A 20,484-nucleotide genomic window follows, 5' to 3' on the forward strand; every position below is an offset into this window, starting at 1 on the left:
AAAAATTGAAAACATGCCAACAAAGATTGAGCTATTTACTAGATTTGTACCAGACTGATTTAGGGACTTGATTTGTCTGCTATGATGGATGTTTTTCAGCTCTAATGCTCAGATACAGCATATACGCCCCCATGCTTTTGCTCTGAGTATCTGGTTGCTGCAGAGTGGCTGATAAGAACTTCATATACTCATTCTTTGTTTAGAATTATGGATTTATTTTTGAATACAGTCATTACATTGTGGTGAATCAAGGGCAGAATCATGATGGCTGCTTGCAGTTCAGTTCTGAACACTAGCTAGCTCCCAGTTTAGCTAAGCTCTGTTTGGGTTAGAGTGTGTGGTTTGGTGTAGACTTGGGTTTAATCACCCACGGAACAGGGAGGAAAACTTACAAAGATGTATTAAGGACAATTGAGGTTTCTGCTGTGTTAAGGTGTGAAGTCTATAGCGCGAATTACTGTTGAATAGGAAGGAGACTGATTTTATTTACTTCTAATAGTTTAATGGATTTTTATCCTCCTCTTTTCCCTTGTTACTTACCGAAGGTAGTTCCCTACTTTCCAGAGAGAAGATAAAGACAGTTTGTGCAGGCTTAGTGTAATATTCCAGGGGAGACACACGACCTTCTCTGAAGCATCTAATAAATGTACAAGCTCAGTCTGATGCTGATAAGTTTTGATTTAGGTCCCTCTTTAGCACTAGCAAATTCTGTTGTGTGTTCATGTGACTGTCTGGTTAAGAAGATCTTTTGGTCACTAAAGCTCTGTCACTTCAATCAAAGCATTTTGTATTTGATCACTGCAGGAAGTAAACTGAAAAATACTTTACACAAAATGTATTTTGAGGTAGTTTAGGAGCCTTTTTTCCTTTTCATACTGTGTGGGAGGAGAATTATCTGAATCGCTTTAAGAACAGAAGGTACCAAAGAGGGTAAAACTGATCCAAGTTATTGAGGTGAAGGGTGGAAAATGCTGTTTGAAAGACCTCAGACTTTTTCTTCTTTCTCTTTTTTAGACTTTACTGTATCATACAGACATTATGGAGCCAAGTAGATTTTTAAGTAAAGATAGAATAAAATCCTGTCCTATACACAGTGCTTTTTATCAGGGGAGTCACAAGTCTGTGTTGGGCCTTAAAGTGGCAAACACCCAGGAATTTGTTCTGCATCTGAAAATCAAATATAGCTTTTAATCGGTGCAAACCAATCTGTGTATCTCCTTTTTGGGGAGAGCCCTGCATGCTTTTGCGTCTGAAAAGTTTCTAGCTTAGGAAAAGTATTCTATATCTGGCTGAACACTTCATGTTCAGAAACCTGTCTACATTTAAATTGAGAATTCACCAAAAATTGTTATGGGCACATATGAACTTCTTTTTGGAATATATTCTTATATTGGACTGTTGGCATTACAATATGCTGTCAACCTATATTAGCTGCTAGACTAGTTTAATATTGTCATTATATTAAGAGGCAATTTTAGGAATAGATTTAGAATATTGGTGATTATATAAAAATAGAACTAATGTGGAAAGTTATAAACCAGTTCACAGCATTAACAAAAGGTGTGTGAACCACGAAGTTTGAGTGTGAAAGCAAACCCTCTTCTGCACCCATGTAATCTATATACATCTTTCATCAAGATTTTTATGGGAGAAAAGGAAATAGATGATTTCCAGGACAGGGAATCCATGGAATATTTGACACTAAAGGTGACTTTGGACTACTGGGTGCTCTCAAGTGCCACTTTGAGATCAGTGACAAGTGGTGTTTCAGTGTCCTTTGACAGTGGCTTTTCCTGAATTTTGGCTCTTCCTCCTTGCTTCTTCCTGCTCTTCTTCTTCTGCATCTCTCATGGATGTTGTGGTAGCACTAATGATAGTGATTGCTCATTAAAAAGAGTTCAGTTTGACATTTTGCTGGGGAGAGTCCTGCAATGGATTTCAGTGATGCAATGCCAGTTCCTGATAAAGGCAGGGATTTCTGTTTGTTCTAATAAAAAGAAAGGTAGCAATTCCACAGTGAAATAAACTTTTTCTAAGTAAGTCCCAAAGTTGCTGCTACCCCTGTGGTGATGAAACTTGTCTTTGCTATGGAAGCGTCATCGCAATGCTGAGTACCATTCTCCTTGGTGAGTTGAGAGTTTGATGAGGTAGAATGATATCTGGTATCTGTCAAATAAGTTTATATTCTGAGTTACTATAATGCTTTTAAACTGATGAGAGAGGATTTACATTCAATATTAGGAAAAAAATCTTTAATATGAGGGTGCTGAGGCGCTGGCACAGGGTGCCCCGAGAAACTGTGGCTGCTCCATCCCTGGCAGTGTTCAAGGCCAGGTTGGATGGGGCTTGGAACAAGCTGCTCTAGTGGAAGGTGTCCCTGCCTGTGGCATGGGGTTGGGACTGGATGGGCTTTAAGTGAACTTCCACCCCAAACCATTCTATTCTTTTGTGATCTAAAAGCTCTCAGCTAGGTTAGTTCTTTAGCTATATTCAGTTATTGAGCTAAAAAAGAAACCCCACAACCTAGTGCCTGTCATACCAAATGGAGTTTTACACATAACATTGTCCTGTAAAAATTTGAAATGAAGCATTTTTTTCTTCCTGCCTCTTTCCTGGTGAACTTAATGGTTGCTCTGGGGGCAGCAATGTGATAACACCTTGCCCATTACTGTGATTTTGAGGCTTTTTACAGTAGTCTTTGTCTTTAAGAAACATGGCTCAAGTGTAACTGAAACAAGTTATGTAGCAGTCACACAAGTTAGAAAACATTTCCATAAAAGATCATAAAAATTCTACAGTAGTTCCAGAAAGAGCAAGAGTTGAACAGTTTATTGCTGTTTAGACCTCGTGAAGCAAACGTTTTATTTCACATTTCATGAGTGTTTTATAATGACAAACTTGAAGGAAAATAGAATGTGTCTCCCTTCCCTCTGCAAAGCTGACTGGACACTCTTTGCTTTGTGCTTAACTAAATATTTGTCTTGGAAGGAAAGAGTTTCACAACACACAAAAGAGACACTGTTTGAGAAGGTGCAAAGAATTACTGAAATAGGTGTAGTGGGGTTTGTTTTTACATTCCCAATGTTTTTTGGATTTGCCTCCCAGAAATCCACTTGAACTACTATAGAGAACTGAGTGAGTAGTGTGGGACATGCCAAGGAGCACATTTGGATCCATTTGAAAGCTGGAAGCAGCAGCCGGTTGCACACTTTTAGGTCTCTCTAAGCTATTTTCCTCTTTGTTTTGTAGCATTCTAGTGAGAGAATGCTTAAGAACTCCTTAGGTTCGAGGTTATTTTTAACCTGCTGTCACTTGCCTTGGCAGCCATATACTTTTATAATGCTCTTGAATTAGTTCTTTTATCATTTTGGGTGATGGCAGCAATAAGCTGACAATTGGCTCTTTGTGGTCGCTGCTGCAGTGAGCTCACGTTGCAGATCCCTGATAACGCTGATTTAAAGTATTCCTTTATCAACCTGATTCCTCCCATTTACTTGCAAGACCCTTGTGAACTGTAGTGCTGCAGGTTCTTGGATTTTAGGCTTGAAATGCCTAAAAACCCAAAGAACTTGCTCATCCAAGCAATTAAGTGGCTTGTTCACAGTCATATCATTTCAATTCAGATTCTTACTGCATCAGTTTGTGTTGTTTCTCCTGGTTTTGACGCTCAGTTTTCTATATAGCCATATGAAATTAAAAAGTCTTTACACTGGAACTAACAAATTCCCATTATTTTGTAGATAATTTTCTTCTGAGCAGACAAAGCCCCAGGGACTTTGGTCACTCCATGAGGGAATTGAAATCGTAGTTCTGAAATGTACGTTCTGTCCCATCACCAGTTATTTCTATTTCCTTAGTCCAATTCTTGTACTGAAAACTACATTTGAGACATCCATTTGAACTTTAAGTTGTCTCTTTCCTTATGTGCTATGTTTTAAAGCCTCTTTCTTCACCTTCAGGTCTGTAGATATCTCTGAAACTGTATTTTGTTAGCATTCCTGTATTGTTGTAAGTCACTGTTGAAAATGCTGAATAGAGCCAGTTCCAGAATAAGTCTTATCTATCTCTAGACCTTAGACAGAAGTTCTTCCCTGTGAGAGTGGTGAGATGCTGGTGCAGGGTGCCCAGAGAAGCTGTGGCTGCCCCATCCCTGGCAGTGTTCAAGGGCAGGTTGGACACAGGGGCTTGGAGCAAGCTGCTCTAGTGGAAGGGGTCCCTGCCCATGGCAGGGGGTTGGAACTGGATGAGCTTTAAGGTCCCTTCAACCCAAACCAGTCTGGGGTTCTATGACAGTTCAAAGCTGTTTTTTTCCTGAGCAGGCTATGATGTGTGACATCAGTAACTCTTGCCTTTAGAAAGTTCCTGAGCTACCAGGTGAAACTGTTCCAGTTTAGCATCCAAAGCACCTGAACGTCTTCCTCCACTTTCAAAAGGCAGGAGGTGTTAACACCCTAGTTTAATTACAGCTTTTTAAAGCTGTGCATGTGCTTTTACTTGAGCAAGTACTTTTGGGTTGAACCAAATCTTCCTTTTATTTTTCCTGCCCCTCCTGCCTTGATTTACTTCTCAGTGATGCATTCATCCCTTAGTTTTATTAATTCTATTTAAGCTTATTTCCTGTTGTTCTGTTAGTTCTTTCTGGCAGTTGCAGTTAGTTTGCACCAAAGTAAAAATGTTTCATATACATTGTACAGTTTTTGAAAGACTAAAGTTTATGTAATTCAGTTGAAAATTAAAATTGGAAAAGCATGGCTTTGTGAAAGGAATTCTGATTGTGCTTGTGTAACAGATTGAGTTATTTTACATGCAGCACCACCTTTTGACTGTGTTTCTCTCATGGTTTATTGAATCCTTTCTGAATTGTGTTCACAATAAGCTTGCAGTATTAAATGAGTTTGTTAATTTAGAAACTGAGTCTTATGTTTACTTCAGTTTAAATACATGTATAGATTCCATAGGTCCCTGGCTTAGGAAGAAAGGGCTATGAGTTTGGTCTAGTGGAAGGTGTCCCTGCCTATGGAAGGGGATTGGAACTGGAGGAGCTTTAAGGTCCCTTCCAGCACAAACCAGTCAGTGAATCTGTGATTCAAAAGGGGGAATAAGTGTTGAGAAGGCAAGGGCAGAGGTCAACTGGTCTAAACTCATTAAATTCTCCAGCTTTATGTCAATTAAATTCTCCCTTAACAGAAAAACCCCAACAACAAACACAGAACAAAAGATTGTTGGGATTTTGGTAATTGTTTCTGAATAGATTTCTAGAGAAGATTGAGTCTTTTGAAGCTTTCTATGACTTAAGGAGATTGTCTAACCTGAGAACGTTAGCAAGTTTCAACAGGTAAAAGCAACAAGACTTGCAATGGTGTTTTTTTCCCCATCAGATTGTCATACAAATTCAAGCGCAGTTAAGTTGTTTTCTAGCCAGCAGTATAGGTAGCTGTAACAGTATATACTCCCCAGCAAGCAGAAGTCATGCTTTAGCTACACTTGGAGTCCCCCTTTGCCCTCAAAGCCAAGGGATTGTTCAGGAGGGCCTGGAGAACTGATAAACTATTTGAACAGTGCCGTTGGCTCCGTTTTCTCACCCAGAGGCTTTAACTCGCACTATAAAGCTAAAGTTACAGATTAAGAACTATTGGGGGTCTTCTGACATGAAAATTAGTAACACATGGTTTATTATTTCTGAAGCCTGCACGTTCTAAACTCGCTCTCTGTAAGGACTGATGCAGCCACAGTGTAGGAATTTGTAACTCTGTTCTTTATTTAATGGAATGGAACAATTCAAATTCTGAATTACTTTTTATTTCTCTTTAAGTGTTGTCTTTATTCCCCCTCTTGTTCTCTCTCTGTCTCCACCACATCAAAACCCCCCTAGACTTGAATTAAGATACAGCATTCAGTTTTCTAAACTGAGTAACTTAGAGGCATGGTGACTAGGTCTGAAGTGGTTCATTATAGGAAATGCACAATCTCCTGCTTTCACCTTTATAGAAATGAAGTTTTCTTTCATAAAGTCTGTGTTCAAAGGTTTACCGTTCATCTATAGCTCAGCTACTGCTACATGTTTGAGGGGGGAGAAATCTGAAGTAGAAGATCTTAAGGTCCTTTCCAACTTTTAACTATTCTGTGATTCTGTAAGTAAGACTTCTACAAAGCCTTGATTATTTTAGCATCAACAGATGCACTTCCTTAGAGACACAGTCTTAGAGGAGGTTCAGGTTGTGTTCACTTCGAGCTACAATGAGTATGGTCCAGTTAATCTTTGCAGATCAATATATATAATCTACCAGAGGCTGTGGTTTTATTGCTGAGAGCTGTTTTATAGCACCTTCTGAAGAAAAGGGGAAGTTTTAGTTACTTAGGCTGTGTATGAAACTCTGTTCTAAGTCAGCAGCTTGCTTTGTTTGCACTTACTGTTGCTTTCCTTCCTCTCCTCCCCTTCTCTGGAAAAACCAGGATGACTGGCGAGTAATCTCCCCATTTTTGGTATTCCTCTTTAAATGGAATAATCTTCTTGAATTAATTGAAGAAGTTCATAGAGTTCTTGACAACAGTCATGTTTTTATAGGTGTCATGTTCTGTTTATCAAACTTTGAATTAAAAGTTCCTATTTGCTGTTACTTTGCAGTTAGCATAATGCTGGTATATTAAATCTAGCCCTTAGAGGAGGGAGGGTTGATCTGTGTAACACACATTAGCTTTTTAACAAAGGGATGTTTTGGGGTTAAACACATACCAGAAGTTTACAACTTTTAATGTGGAATCCACCAATAAGGAAGTATTTGTATCAAATAAGTAAATGATGGTAAATAAATACCTATTATGTTTTATTACTGTTAGGATCTTGAACAAGATCCAGCTCATTAAACCTTTGCTTTTTGGGTTGATTATCAGCAGCACATCACTTTGTATTCAGTAAAGAATGTAGGTTTGAAAATACTTGCACTTTCAGGAAGTTGATTTTTCTTTCTTTTGTTTCCTTTTCTTCTTCTTCCTCTTTAGACTTAAAATGGGCTTGCTTATGATTCTGGATGTAAATAGACTTAATAAATGTAAAAGAGATGAAGGCCCTAGTCCTCTTGCTTTAGTGATGGGGCAGGTACCAAGGGGATGGTGGGAAAAGGCTCTATATTGCAGGCAGGGAGAGAAGGGTAATGGGTAATTTAAAATGAAGACACCAGAAACAGACCTGTATTATAAGGTGATAATTCACCTCACGTTTTAAAAGTACCTTGGATAGTTGATTATTGTATCTATTTGTACTTAACAAAATAGAATATGGGACTTAAATTTTATTTTACCTCTTAAAAACTGATGGCATTCTTCAAATAGATGGTTTTGAAAGAGTGTGTTTGACTGTTACTGTATCCTGGTGTGTTGCTAATGTTTTTCTTCCTTTTCTGCTTTTGCATATTTGGACTGTCTTTCTGGGCACCTATTTCTGATGAATCTACCTCGATGCAGTTCACACGATTCCTCTGTGATTCTCCTCTGGAGGTATGTATCCATTTTAGATGCAGGTTTTGAAATGAATGTGTTCTTTCCTTTCCACTCCCTGGGGACAGCAAACCATTATGATGTAGGTGGTATAGATGGGTAGCACAATGCTTATATCATCACTAACTGGTGAGGAAGGTCGCATTGTGTTGTCAAAGGAGTCTCAGAACTCTTCTGCTGGATAATCAGCTGGATAATAAGCTACCACTGAATTTCACATCACTCCGTTAAGAGCTAGGAGCAGAAAGTGCTGTCTTTTCTGTTCTTGGTTTATTTCTATGAAAGAAAAAAATATATTACTAAATAACTTCCTAAACTTGAATTTGACTGCAGTCTGAGTTAAAAGTTTAGGGGAGATGCTGTTGCTTCATTTCAAACAAGCAAACTGCTATGGATTTCTAGCACTGTCTTTCTTGTTAGTCTTAAAGAGTTAAGCACTGTGTGACTGTAATGAAATTGTCAGGTTATAGTAATTACGCCAGTAATGTGATCTGTCGCAGCTTGACTGAATCCATGTGTGGAAAGTTTGTTGCTTTTCTCTGCCGAGTCCACTGGCCTTTACATTCCTGAAAGCTGAAGAGTAATAGAGCTCATTAGACTTTATAGGAAAAGGGCTTTTATCACCTCGTCAACTCAGGCAGCAGACTGCCATTATATTCTTCATTCCGTATGGCTACATAGATGTTGATGCTCGCTTCCCTGCCAGGTTTATACCAGTATTGTTACTTACAGACACTTTTTATTGACATTTCCAAGCTTGAATTCAATTTTGTGTGGCACCACTACACATGTCTTCAATTAGATGAAGTTAAATAAAAGGGGTTGTATATCAGAGGCCAGGGGATTCTTGGAATTCTTGATTCTGAAGCAGTTGCCACAAGCAAAGGTAGTAAGTGTGTAGTCTGTTTACTCTTTTGAAGAAAAATAAGGGAAGGTTTAGATTTTACTTTCAGTTCGTTCAATTTGTCATTGTTTGCGCTGTCAATGTTGTTATTAGCTGCAAATAACACAAACACCCAAACTCTTCCTGGCTTTTTTTACTTCCTCATTTTAATATTCTCTTCAGTTTATTTTGGCTATGGGCTCTGGCACAGAAAATGAGTAACTTAAAGATATGGTGTGTAGTAGCAGAAACGGAGGCAATTTTGTAGCAGTAAACAGGGTAATGTAGAGGGAACTGTTTGGGTAGGTTTTATTCATCCTTTCTTAGAGGCTACATTTAAACACTTGCCATTTCACCACTTCACATAGGCAAATACTACCTTGTTTGGAGGGGTAAAGCCACAATGTCTAAGAGATGAAGGAGTCTTAGCCAAAAACCAGTGTGGCCTCATTCCCTGTTGTTGCCAACGTGAGGGTGTTATGGCAGAAGGGCACAGGGAAAATACGGACTGCCTGGGGTGATTCCTAGTTTTTGCTGCTTGATTAAGAGAGTGTTTGGGCCCGTAGTTATATCTGCCATTGTCCTTCCCAGGTTGTTCCATGTCATTATGATGCAGCAGTTGGAATGAGTCTCAGTGCTCAGATTTGTCGTAACATTCCACAGTTGAATGATCGTTTTATTTTGTTTTAAAATCCTTCTGTAATTGCTGTTTTGTCTTTTTCCATCTTGACTGATGCTACACCCATTTATGAAATAGATGATTTCATAAAACTGCTCTCAAAAGTATCTTTTGGAGTGAATTGCTAATTTATACATGTTGCTTTGGATGTATGTCTGGCAGTGTTTCCCCCATGCATTTATATTCTGTGGGTTTATGAACATTTGATATTTCCTCTGCCTTTTTAATCATTCAGTATTACGGATTTTTCTTATAGTTGTTTACACTCGGCTCTTGTTCTTTCATCTTGAATACTTTTAAATCACCAGCTCAGTTTGCTGCAACATTGCTCAGTGATTCACCTACCAGTGTGGGGAAAATAATGGATTCAGCGCGATGGAAAGTGAGCTGCTTTCATAGCATCACAGACTGGTTTGGGTTGGAAGGGACCGTGAAGCTCACCCAGCTCCAACCCCTGCCACAGGCAGGGACACCTTCCACTAGAGCAGCTTGCTCCAAGCCCCTGTGTCCACCCTGGCCTTGAACACTGCCAGGGATGGGGCAGCCACAGCTTCTCTGAGCACCCTGTGCCAGCATCTCAGCACCCTCACAGGGAAGAGCTTCTGCCTAAGAGCTCATCTCAATCTCCCCTCTGTCAGGTTAAAGCTATTTCACCTTGTCCTGTCACTCCACGCGATTTCCATTATGTAAATGATTATTTGTTCTCACTTTATTGCCTATAATCCATGTTGAGATGCTTTTGAATTCGAAGGAACTGAGAGATGCTTGTGAAACTAGATCTTTGTCCTTTGAAAAGCACGTCAGCTTCTGCTCTGCATTATTTGCTGTATTGGTATGTGTTAATTATAAGGGGATCTAATAACAAATGTTACTGTTGCAAATCTTAATTCCCAGGGTCATCTTCTGTAGAATGTCATATTTTAGTCAGTTCAAGGCACTACTCAGGACTAAAATCAAAACTCATTTCATTTGGAGATCTTGGGAAACTGCTGTTTTCTTCATCCCACCATGATGTCTGTTGGGTGATACTCAAAAGTCTCTTGCCACTGAAGTGCCTTGTACCTTCACAGCTTCACTAATCTTTTTATCATTTTCAGCTTGCTATAACTGTCCTGATTAAATAGCTGACAGTATAGCTCACATACTCTACTTTTCCAGTAAGGTGCGTAAGTTAGCTCTGTAGACAGTGTCTTACATTTTGATGCAGTGAGTTGATTAACTTTGTTTTGATACAGAATTTTTCAGGTTGGAATGAACCTCTCTAGATCCAGTTAGTCCAACACGAGCAGGTTTAGCTAGAGCAGGTTGTTGAGGACCATGGGTTTTGAATATCATCAAGGATGGAGGCTCCACAGGCTCTCTGGCCAGCCTGTGCCATCGCTTGACCACCTTCTTGGATAAACCCTGTTTCCTTCTGTTCAGATTGAATGTGTTGTAATTTGCAAGCATTGCCTCTTGTCCTGTCAGTGGTAACTACTGAGAAGAATCTGGCTCCTTTATCTTCATTCCCTCCCATCAGGTATTTCCAGATGTTGATAAAACCTCCCCATGTCACCTGTCCTTGAGGCTGAGGAGTTGCAGCTTTCTTAAACTCATTGTATACAGCAGATGCTCGAGCCCCTTAATCATCTTTATTGCCCTTATGGACTTGCCATTGTAAGTCTGTATTTTAATTGCATGGGGAAGACGCATCAGTGCTGAGCAGAGAGGAGAGCTCACCTCACTTGATGAGCTAGTGCAGCCCAGAGTGCTTTTGGCTTCTTTTTCATCTGTGAGGGTGCAGTGCTGGCTTATTTTAATGAAAACATGCAGTGCTACCTCTGTGCTGACACAGTATTTGTAGGCTGCTTTCACAGCATCTCCACTAATCCCTAATGAAAGGAGGACATAGTACTGAAAAGGAAATATGTTGCTAACCAAGAGATAGAGATCAGCCATATGGCAGGTTGTGTGTGTGTACCTTTGGGAAAGGAACTGCTGGAATGAATCAGTTTACTTATTCAACAAATAATTTCCACTGGAGTGTAGAAGTCCAGGGTTTCCTGGCTTTTTTTCTTTTCTCTGTGTAAGGGATAGCATGGATTTCACGGCTTCCTCCTCCCTCTATCCACAGCAGAGGATAAAATGGAAAAGGTCAAGATAGGGAGTCTCATGAAACTTTAGAGAGAAAAATAATCATGCAGTTAGTATGGTCAAGACCCATTCTGGGTAAGGGTACAGTGCCTTCTGCAGTTCACACTGGTCTGGCATGTGCGCTAACAAGTGTAATTTCCATAATAATAATAATAATAATGAATTAATACAACATCCCTTAAAAGCAAAGACCAATGTGCTTTGGAGAAAATTGAGCACTGTCATCATCACTGAAATTTAATTATAAGCAGTTACTGCCTGGGGTGGGCTAATTGAGGCAGTATGTAGTACCAGTTGCTATTAAGTATTTAGGTTTTAATAATGCGTTGTAAAATATGAGCAATCAAATGTGTCCATGGAATCTTTAGCTGGCAAAATATGAAGATGGATAGGATTAAGATGGGATGGAATATATTGTCGTTTTCTCTGCATTATAGTCTAATCATTGGAGAGAAAATGACTTGTTTCAAGTTTTGTACTGGATTTAAGATGTGGTCTTGGGAAGAAGTTCTTTATAGTGAGGCTGGTGATGCACTGGCACAGGCTGTCCAGAGAAGCTGTGGCTGCCCCATCCCTGGCAGTGTTCAAGGCCAGGTTGGACACAGGGGCTTGGAGCAACCTGCTTTAGTGGAAAGGGGTTGGAACTGGATGAGCTTTAAGCTCCCTTCCGATGCAAGCCAGTCTAGGAATCTATAATTTAATTCTAAAGCTTACACTGTAATCAGATTATAATAATTCATTGTATTGAAGTTTGAGTAGAAATTGTTAATTTCAAGTAAATCGGTCCCTCTGGATTGATTCCAGGGCTAATATATAATTTTGGGTAGATAAGGTAAGCCATTATTGGTGGGGCTTGCTCACCTGATGTCCCTGGTGTATCTTATACCACCTTTTACGAATGTGGTCATATCAGTAGTGTGAAGTGGTATAACCATAACCTGCTTCGGGAAGATGTTTCTTATTCCAGACATGTTTCATGTCAAATTGTCTCTATGGTGCCTGAGAAATCAAGTTAAAAGAGCCAAGTATTCACTGAAAAATTGAGCAAGCAAAACACAAGCATTGCAAAGGGTAAAAACTTTTGAAGGAGGAAGAAAATGTTGCTGTTTTTGAAGTCTTGTTTCCTAATGTAGTGGAGAACCCTGAATGTTTAACCTGAAATCAGTGCTGTGCTTATGCTGTTTGTCACAGAACATAAGCCCTTTGTGTTCATGACCTTTCACTGTAATTGCATTAGGGAAATAACTGCAGTTTATGCTTTGCTAGAAGTTCTTGACTGATGCTAGCACTTCAGTTTGCAGAAGTGACCAAACCCATCCAATGCCATTTGGAGGTTTGGGGTTGCACACAGACACAGCATTTATTTAACTTCAGAAGACTTTGCTCTGAGTGAAAACCTTTTCCCATGTCGGCTTAGGCTGTCTTTTTTAACATTCATTAAACCCTGTGTGAAGAGTTCTTGACAAAGAAAGAAAACGTGGTTTAACTGAAACTTACTTAACCAAGTGTGTGTTATATTATCAATCACATTTCCCCTGGGCTTGCAGGAGATGATTCACTTTTTCTGTCACCCTAATGGCTGAGAGGAGAACTTGGAGACAATCTCTTACTTGACTGTGTCCCAGCTTTAAAGTTTTGCTTCTGACCACAGGATTTCATTTGGCTCTACTGAAAAGTTATGGATACTGTATGAAACCATAACTGTTGAATAAGTAGGCTTTGCCTGAATGAGAAGAAACCCAGTTGCATACACTGCAGACTGAGCTCTCAAACATTTGATTGTTTCATTTTTCCAGTATCGGTAGTTCCACATCTAGTTTTCTGCTCTGTAACTGTATAAAAATGCAAACCCTTTATTGTATGGTCTTTATTTTGGGACTTCTTTGTTGGGGAAGTCAGTTGAACTGATTTTTGTTCACGTGATTGATTCCTTTTGACACATGTGGTACCAATTAGAATAACTTCCACTGCCCATCATCTCTTCAGTCTGCGCTACTGTATCAAAATACTTGATTAAACCCACCTTCTGTTGTTGTAATGCAAAACAGTTGGTAATAGTAGGCAATATTGTCAGATTTATGGAGTGAGAAGCGGCTTTCTGAAGATCTGGCAATGCAGTGAAAAACATGACTAGATGGATAATTAAGTTGAACGCAGTGGAATTTGGGATTAAAGTAAACTTGACGTGGGAGAAAATGGCATGCCAAAGTTGGTTGTGTAATACAGTTTAAATTAGAAGATCGTTTTCTTCTTAATTTGAAGCATCAGGTTTTGGCTCTAGGTGCTTTACCCAGTCTGGAGACATACTTCAGTGCACATCCAAACCCACAGCGCACAACAATAGCGAGTTCCTTAGGGGGTTTGTAGAAGATGCTCTGATGTGGGCTGACAAAGAAGTTCCACAGATTTGCTTGCAACACAATTCCAGGTGCTTGGATAAAAGGTGTTTTGTTGGTCAGGAAGAGTACAGCTCAGAGTAAGCTGATCAGTTCTCTTTATAAATGCTTTTCTCAAGCAACTTTAGTGGCCTCTCTGACAAACTGATTTTTCCAGTACTTGAGGACATGGGGGAGAGAAACACTGAGGTCCTTGCTGTGACAAAGTGTCAGAGGAGCCAGGAAGCCAGAGCCTGCCTTGGGAACAGCCAGCGCAGTGAAATGTCTGTATTTCACCTTTCTGCCTTAGGGCTTTGTCTCTTGTAGGAGAGTAAGGAGGTCAAAGAGTATCTGCAGAATTTGTGTGTAATAACGTGTTAATAACTTGATGAATTGCATTGTTTTATCATGCCACTACTGTAAGTGGTGGATGGCAGGGGCTATTTGCAGATTCCTGGCTGGGAGGATTGCTGCCCAGAGAAGCTGTGGCTGTCCCATCCCTGGCAGTGTTCAAGGCCAGGTTGGACACAGGGTCTTGGAACAACCTGCTCTAGTGGAAGGTGTCCCTGGCCATGGCAAGAGGTTGGAACTGGATGAGCTTTAAGTTTCCTTCTGACACAAATGAGTCTGGGATTCCATGATATGTAGAGTTTGCCCATCATAAATACAGCAAAGGTCACAAATGTGAACTACTGTTGTTTTACCTGCTTCTCAAAGTCCTATTTTCCCTTTTTTAAACACAGACAGAAGGAGTAATTTCTTACAATATTTATTTCTGTGTTAACACTCTTTCTCAAATCAGTTTTTATACTGGGAGTCTGCCAGTCAGACAATCACATCCCTCTTCATTCTTTTTGCTCAGGCAGAGAATGCACCAAATGGACCAGAATGTGGCTATGGCTCTTTCCACCAGCAGTATTGGCTGGATGGGAAGATAATTGCTGTTGGTGTCATTGATATCCTGCCCTACTGCGTGTCCTCTGTCTACCTGTACTATGATCCAGACTACTCTTTCTTATCTTTGGGAGTCTACTCTGCATTACGGTAAGAGGACTTTTTTGTTATCTATAATAGTAAGAATTGATACTTGTTCCTCAACTTGAGCTTTTATTTCCAGTCTAAGCACTGGTAATGGTAAAGTATTTGTGGTTTATTTATATTTACTTATTTCTTATGAATTCTCTGTGGTTGGTTGTGTTCCAAATACGCTTGTAATTGCCATCCTTGGGCAGGGATGGATCTTTCTAGTTAGCTAAATACTTTTACAGACTAACAAAACACTCAGAAACAAAATACCCAGTTCTTACTGCCCTTGCAAATAATTTAGTATTGCTTGGTCTCAGCAGGAAAAGCCCCTGTTTTGTTTGAATAGAAATAATTTTTCCTTTGACCTTTTGCTTAGCCTAGTCACCAAATGAAATGAATCACTTTTATAGTTTTATGCACATAGTGATCATAAATAAGAGAGTACCTAAAACCTGTTGTCTTCTGAATTAGTAGTCTCCTGTTGTACTAGCAGTAGTACTTTCAGGTATGTTAATCTCATTATCTTTGTCTTCAGAAAGCCTGATGGGACAGAGTAATCTTATGAATGTTAAAGCCTTAAATTAACTATCAGTCTAGTCATGCAAAACAGTAGGGGTTGTGGGTAATGCTTTTCACTGTGAGTAAAACTTGTCTGCTAAACCTCAAGTTCCTATTCTTCTTCCATGAGCAATTTTACGATTTCATTGTTATTACAAAGGAAAAAAAATAACCCTAAAGAGTGGAAATATTTGTGCATCTCCAGTGGTCTGTGTGTAAAAGTCTGAATTATCACTTTCCTGAGGCATTCAGTGGCACTGGTGATTTTAGAAGATTAATCAAAATTAACAAATATACATAAAATGTTGGAACTCCTCTGAGTTAGAATTGGGTTTTTCTGTCAATGGTCTAGATTTTTAGAAGTGTTTTAGTAGATCTGTTAGGATTTTTTATTTACATAAGCTAGCTATTACTGCCTGTAAGAAAGCTGGAGAGGGGCTTTGGACAAGGGCCTGTAGGGACAGGCCAAGGGGAATGGCTTTAACCTGCCAGAGGGGAGACTGAGCTGAGCTCTTAGGAAGAAGCTCTTCCCTGTGAGGGTGCTGAGGCGCTGGCACAGGGTGCCCAGAGAAGCTGTGGCTGCCCCATCCCTGGCAGTGTTCAAGGGCAGGTTGGACACAGGGGCTTGGAGCAAGCTGCTCTAGTGGAAGGTGTCCCTGCCCGTGGCAGGGGTTGGAGCTGGGTGAGCTTTGAGGTCCCTTCCAACACAAACCAGTCTGGGATGCTGTGATATTTGAAATTACACTGATTATTAATTTTTCCATGCAAGAAGAGCATATAACATAAAAAGTCAAGTCCTTGTAAGAGAGTTAGCTTTTAGTATTTGTACATATCATATTACTTTATGTAATAATAGACTGACATAATCCCTGCTTATGAATTCTTGAAATGATTTTGAATTTTCTACATAATAAATTGAGAACTTTGTGGGCGCAACATGCGTGAATGGCTCAACTAGAGAAAAAGCAGCTTATAAATTCTGCAGCATTTAAGGCAATAAAAATGAGTTCCCAGCAGTCTTAGGGGGAGCCAGTCTTGTTCCCCTTTCAAAAAGGGGAAAAAAGCCTGGAGAGTTAGGGAGGATTTAGGAAGTTGCAGAGGAATCTGATACCTTCAAAGCTGTTGCCAATTTTACTCTGAGGAGGTTAAACTGCATTGCAGCGCTGTCACTTCCACTTCATGCTACTCTGAGAGTTTTTGCTGCTGAGTCGTAGAAAGGATGGGATTTGTGGATCATTTTGAACTATGTAGGCATGTAAGTAAAGAATGAGGGGCGAAGAAGCTACTTGTGAAGTAGCAGACTTACCAAAGGAAAAACAGTCTTCAAGAAATATTGAGTGATTCTTATTCTTCTTTGCATGAAGAAGTTAAACCTTCCCCTTGCTACCTGAAATCATGAGTCGTAGACAAGCGTAATACTCATCACCTCTAGTTAGCAGGAGGACAAATACTTGAACTACTTTTGCAGTTGGGTTATGTAGCACTGAAATACTGTCTGAATTTTGTATTGATGAAATGAATACAACTTCCTCCCTAGCTGATAACTCTTGCCAAGCGCTAACAGCCATCATAATTCTTTAGATGTGTACCATAACCTAAAGCTTTAGAAAAAGAGTAATTGAAAGTCTGTAGTCTCCTTTCCATAGGAAAGATTTAGGCAGAAAGAACACAAGTAGACGTGTGTTACACCATACAGTGACACCTCATCACTGCTCCTGGTGAAAAATAGAATCATAGAATCCTAGAATGGTTTTAGTGGGAAGGAGCTTAAAGCTCATCTGGTTCCAACCCCCTACCATGGGCAGGGACACCTTCCACTAGAGCAGGTTGCTCCAAGCCCCTGTGTCCAACCTGGCCTTGAACACTGCCAGGGATGGGGCATTCACAACTTCCCTGGGCAGCCCTTCCAGTGCCTCAACCACCCTTACAGTAAAGAACTTCTTCCTTACATCTAACCTGAACTTCCCATGTTTCAGTTTAAGTCCATTGCCCCCTGTCCTATTGCTACAGTCCCTGATGAAGAGTCCCTCTCTGGCATCCTTATATATATGGATGTAAAATGGAGTTAGAGGATGCTCTTGCATTGGATCATAGCATATGCTTCTGAAAAGCAGAAACAGAAGAATGTTTTAGCACTCTCCTATTCACCTTTGCCTGGAGTGGGGTTGGCTGAATAGATAAATGAAAGATAGTGCAAGAACTTGGGTTAAGAGTCCTTACCTAGAGAATATCACTGAGGGCTGTAGCCCATGCAAAGACATTGGCAGTAGTTCTAAGCTTTGGTATCGTGCACTAATTCGCTGGCCTAAAGCTTTGTTGCCTATGGTGAGACTTGTTGCTGCAGCCCAATTTTTGCCTCGTTACATTATGGTTTGCTTTCTCTTCTGTTCAATTTGAGTCTTTTCGTTTTATTAGATCAGATACTTTATAGTCCAATGGGAAAGAGTGTTAGGAGGCTTTTGAAGTGCAAAGATAATTTTCCCTTTTAGTGTTCCAGCTTTTTGAATTGCAGAAAGGTATTTAATTAGGTCCAGGATAATCTGCATGAGGCAGTAAGCTTGTTTAACTTCATGCCATGTCTTAAAGATTATCTGGATGAAGTGCATGTTTGCACATTTTGGTAGTACATAAATCCAGTTTCTGGAACCTGTTCTTTTTACCTGGATTTGCAGATACGGAGTAACTTATTTCCAGACATTCTCCACTTCTTGAAGAAATTTATATAGATACAGAGTTAGAATGAACTCATGATGGTCTCAGCAAACTAAATGCAACTGAAATGTTAGGTTTTCAGTACCTTTAATCATCCTACTAACTAAATATTAAGGGATAAACCCCTGAAGTATTAGTGTATGCTCCGTATATGCACATGCTCATACTTTCTTATCCCTTCGACATTGAAAGTAAGCACCAACATTTATGTTTTAGCAAATCTGTTACAAAAGTGAACTGCAAAGTTGCAGATGCTGTAGAAATTATCATTATACTGGGAGCACTGGCTGAATCTTTGTGATAATGCTGCTTTCCTTGTGCCAGTAAAATCGAAGCAAACTTATTTTGGAATAAATTGACACTTCTGTTTCAGAATAAATGGGAAAATCACACAATCAGACATGGGGTGGGTAAAAAATACCTTTTGTTGCATAAAGATGGATGTTTTTACATGTAAATTGCTAGGATGCAAGTAGTTGAACAAACAAGAAGCTGATCCTTGAAACTTGTTTTTTAAATATACACTGGTGTTTGCCTGAGCTATGTTAGCCAGTCTGTGTGCAACTGCTGGGCCAGTTCCTGTAGGATTCCAGTGCATATGAACATTAACAAGAAACCTGTTAAATGGAGGCTCTTACTGGCTTAAAAGTCAAATAAGAGTGACTAAATTGACAGGACAAAACACAAAACTGAAAGTATTTTTAAGCCTGACATAGTCTTTTGCATTTTAGTGATGTGTTCAGTTGTGTTTTATGCATCAATTTTCAATGTATTAACTTCTTCAGCATTGGGTCTGAGTTGCTCCTCTTCACTCTTTCTTTCATAGAAATCTAGTCCTTTAAATAGGTCATGAGCCAGGCTGCTGTGAAGTATTTCAATATGAAGAGGTAAAAGGAGTGTAAGGATTGTATTCAAAAGTAATTAGTCTTTTTTTTCCTTTCACAGAGAAATCGCTTTTACAAGGCAACTCCATGAGAAAGCTCCTGATCTCTGCTTTTATTATATGGGTTTCTACATACATTCATGCCCCAAAATGAGATACAAGGTAACGTGTGATCTTAACTTCTTTCCTTAGTGTACTGTTAGTCAGAGCTTTTGACAGTGTTCATAGTAAGTATAATGTTTTCTAATTGTCAGTTTGGATTTTAATGTCAACTTTCTATGGTTAAATTTGAGCATTGGTCACTATTTAACTTGGCTTCCATTTTTTTTTCTCTTTGTCAAAATTTAGCTGCATGTGGTATTTATTACATGTTGGCTTAAAAGCAGTTCACATGGAGAGGTTTTCAAGGCTGTCAGATGATAGTTTGTCATTTGATTACCTGGCTGTCTCATGTTTACAGTATATTCTCTAGTTTTAGGTTTACATACCTGTGGCAGTGCTGCTTGGTGCCTATGGGGAGTGATAACGTTTTCCTGGTCTTGGCTGTACTTGGGCTTTCCCTGTTTGTTTTTTTATTGGAGAAAGGGGACTTGCTCTGCTGATGAAGCCAGTGACAAGCTGGGCTAGCAGCAGTTCTGAGCCAGGAAAGCAGATTTTGGGGGGAAAGGGTCGGGAGAATCTGCAGGACATTTAGAATAACCGATCTATCACCAAACCTCCTTTGTAGGTCCTGTGAGCTTCAGCTTTGTTTAGACCTGAAACACCTAAAGGTGTCTCTTTCCTCTGTTTTTTTTGTGACCATTATGAATGTATCTTTTCTTTGTAAATATATCGTTGCTTTGTGACTATTATGATACAATTTTTAAAAGGGCACTTAGTGACAGGACAAGGAGGAGTGTGTTTATACTGAAAGAGGTTAGATTGAGATGAGCTCTTAAGGAGAAGCTCTTCCCTGTGAGGGTGCTGAGGCGCTGGCACAGAGTGCCCAGAGAAGCTGTGGCTGCCCCATCCCTGGCAGTGTTCAAGGCCAGGTCGGACACAGGGGCTTGGAGCAAGCTGCTCTAGTGGAAGGTGTCCCTGCCTGTGGCAGGGGTTGGAGCTGGGTGAGCTTTAAGGTCTTTTCCAACCCAAATGAGGCTGGGATTCTATTTTTCAGAGTACTGACCATTGATAAATATTTGAACACTTGCACATAACCAAAATTCCTGTTAATAATATGGAAAGATGCATGAAACGTAGAGTAAGAGGTGCAGTGTTTTCATTTCCTTTTTCCCCCCTCATTAGGCTAAAAGTCTGCAGTGCTTTCAGCTAGTTTTCAAATAGCCCCAAAATTGTGAGGTTCATTGAAGTGATGATTGTGACACAGCATTCCAGCTTTATTGTGGCCTGCAGTACAGGTAACCATGATGGTTGAGTCTTCAGAAAATAACAACCCCCTACCTCTCCTTTTACTAGATGTTTGTCTGTCCTTCCCCCCCACACCCCTCTTTGCCAGCTTGAGTTTATCATCTCAATCTGCTGGCCAAAGAAAGAGGATATTAAGTTTTAAGAGAAGGATAGTGGGTGAGTTGGAAAACACTGCCCCTTTCATCTAAATCATCTTAAAGGCTATCATATCACCAACTTGAACCAGCTCTGATTATTTGTTCTACTCTTTGGAAATACTTAAAAGTTTGGGATTCTTTGTTCCTGTGGAGACACTGCAATTTAACATCCCTTGTCTGTTCTACAGCCTACGTAG

At 39.8% G+C, this 20,484-nt stretch overlaps 1 protein-coding gene across 7 annotated transcripts in view; it reads left to right on the forward strand.

Annotated features, from left to right (window-relative positions):
- ATE1 (arginyltransferase 1) overlaps positions 1–20,484 on the forward strand; it is an 84,231-nt gene that overhangs the window by 14,421 nt on the left and 49,326 nt on the right. For all 7 annotated transcript variants that reach the window (XM_062635296.1, XM_062635297.1, XM_062635291.1 and 4 more), the window contains 3 exons: positions 7,462–7,494; positions 14,427–14,608; positions 18,806–18,905. In XM_062635296.1, coding sequence (XP_062491280.1) covers positions 7,462–7,494; positions 14,427–14,608; positions 18,806–18,905 — 315 coding nt within the window. The remainder of the gene's footprint in view (positions 1–7,461; positions 7,495–14,426; positions 14,609–18,805; positions 18,906–20,484) is intronic.

This window comes from Pezoporus occidentalis, unplaced genomic scaffold, assembly GCF_034315485.1.
Source record: "Pezoporus occidentalis ecotype Australia unplaced genomic scaffold, CSIRO_AGI_Poc_V1 ctg45, whole genome shotgun sequence".
Lineage (NCBI taxonomy): Eukaryota > Metazoa > Chordata > Aves > Psittaciformes > Psittacidae > Pezoporus > Pezoporus occidentalis.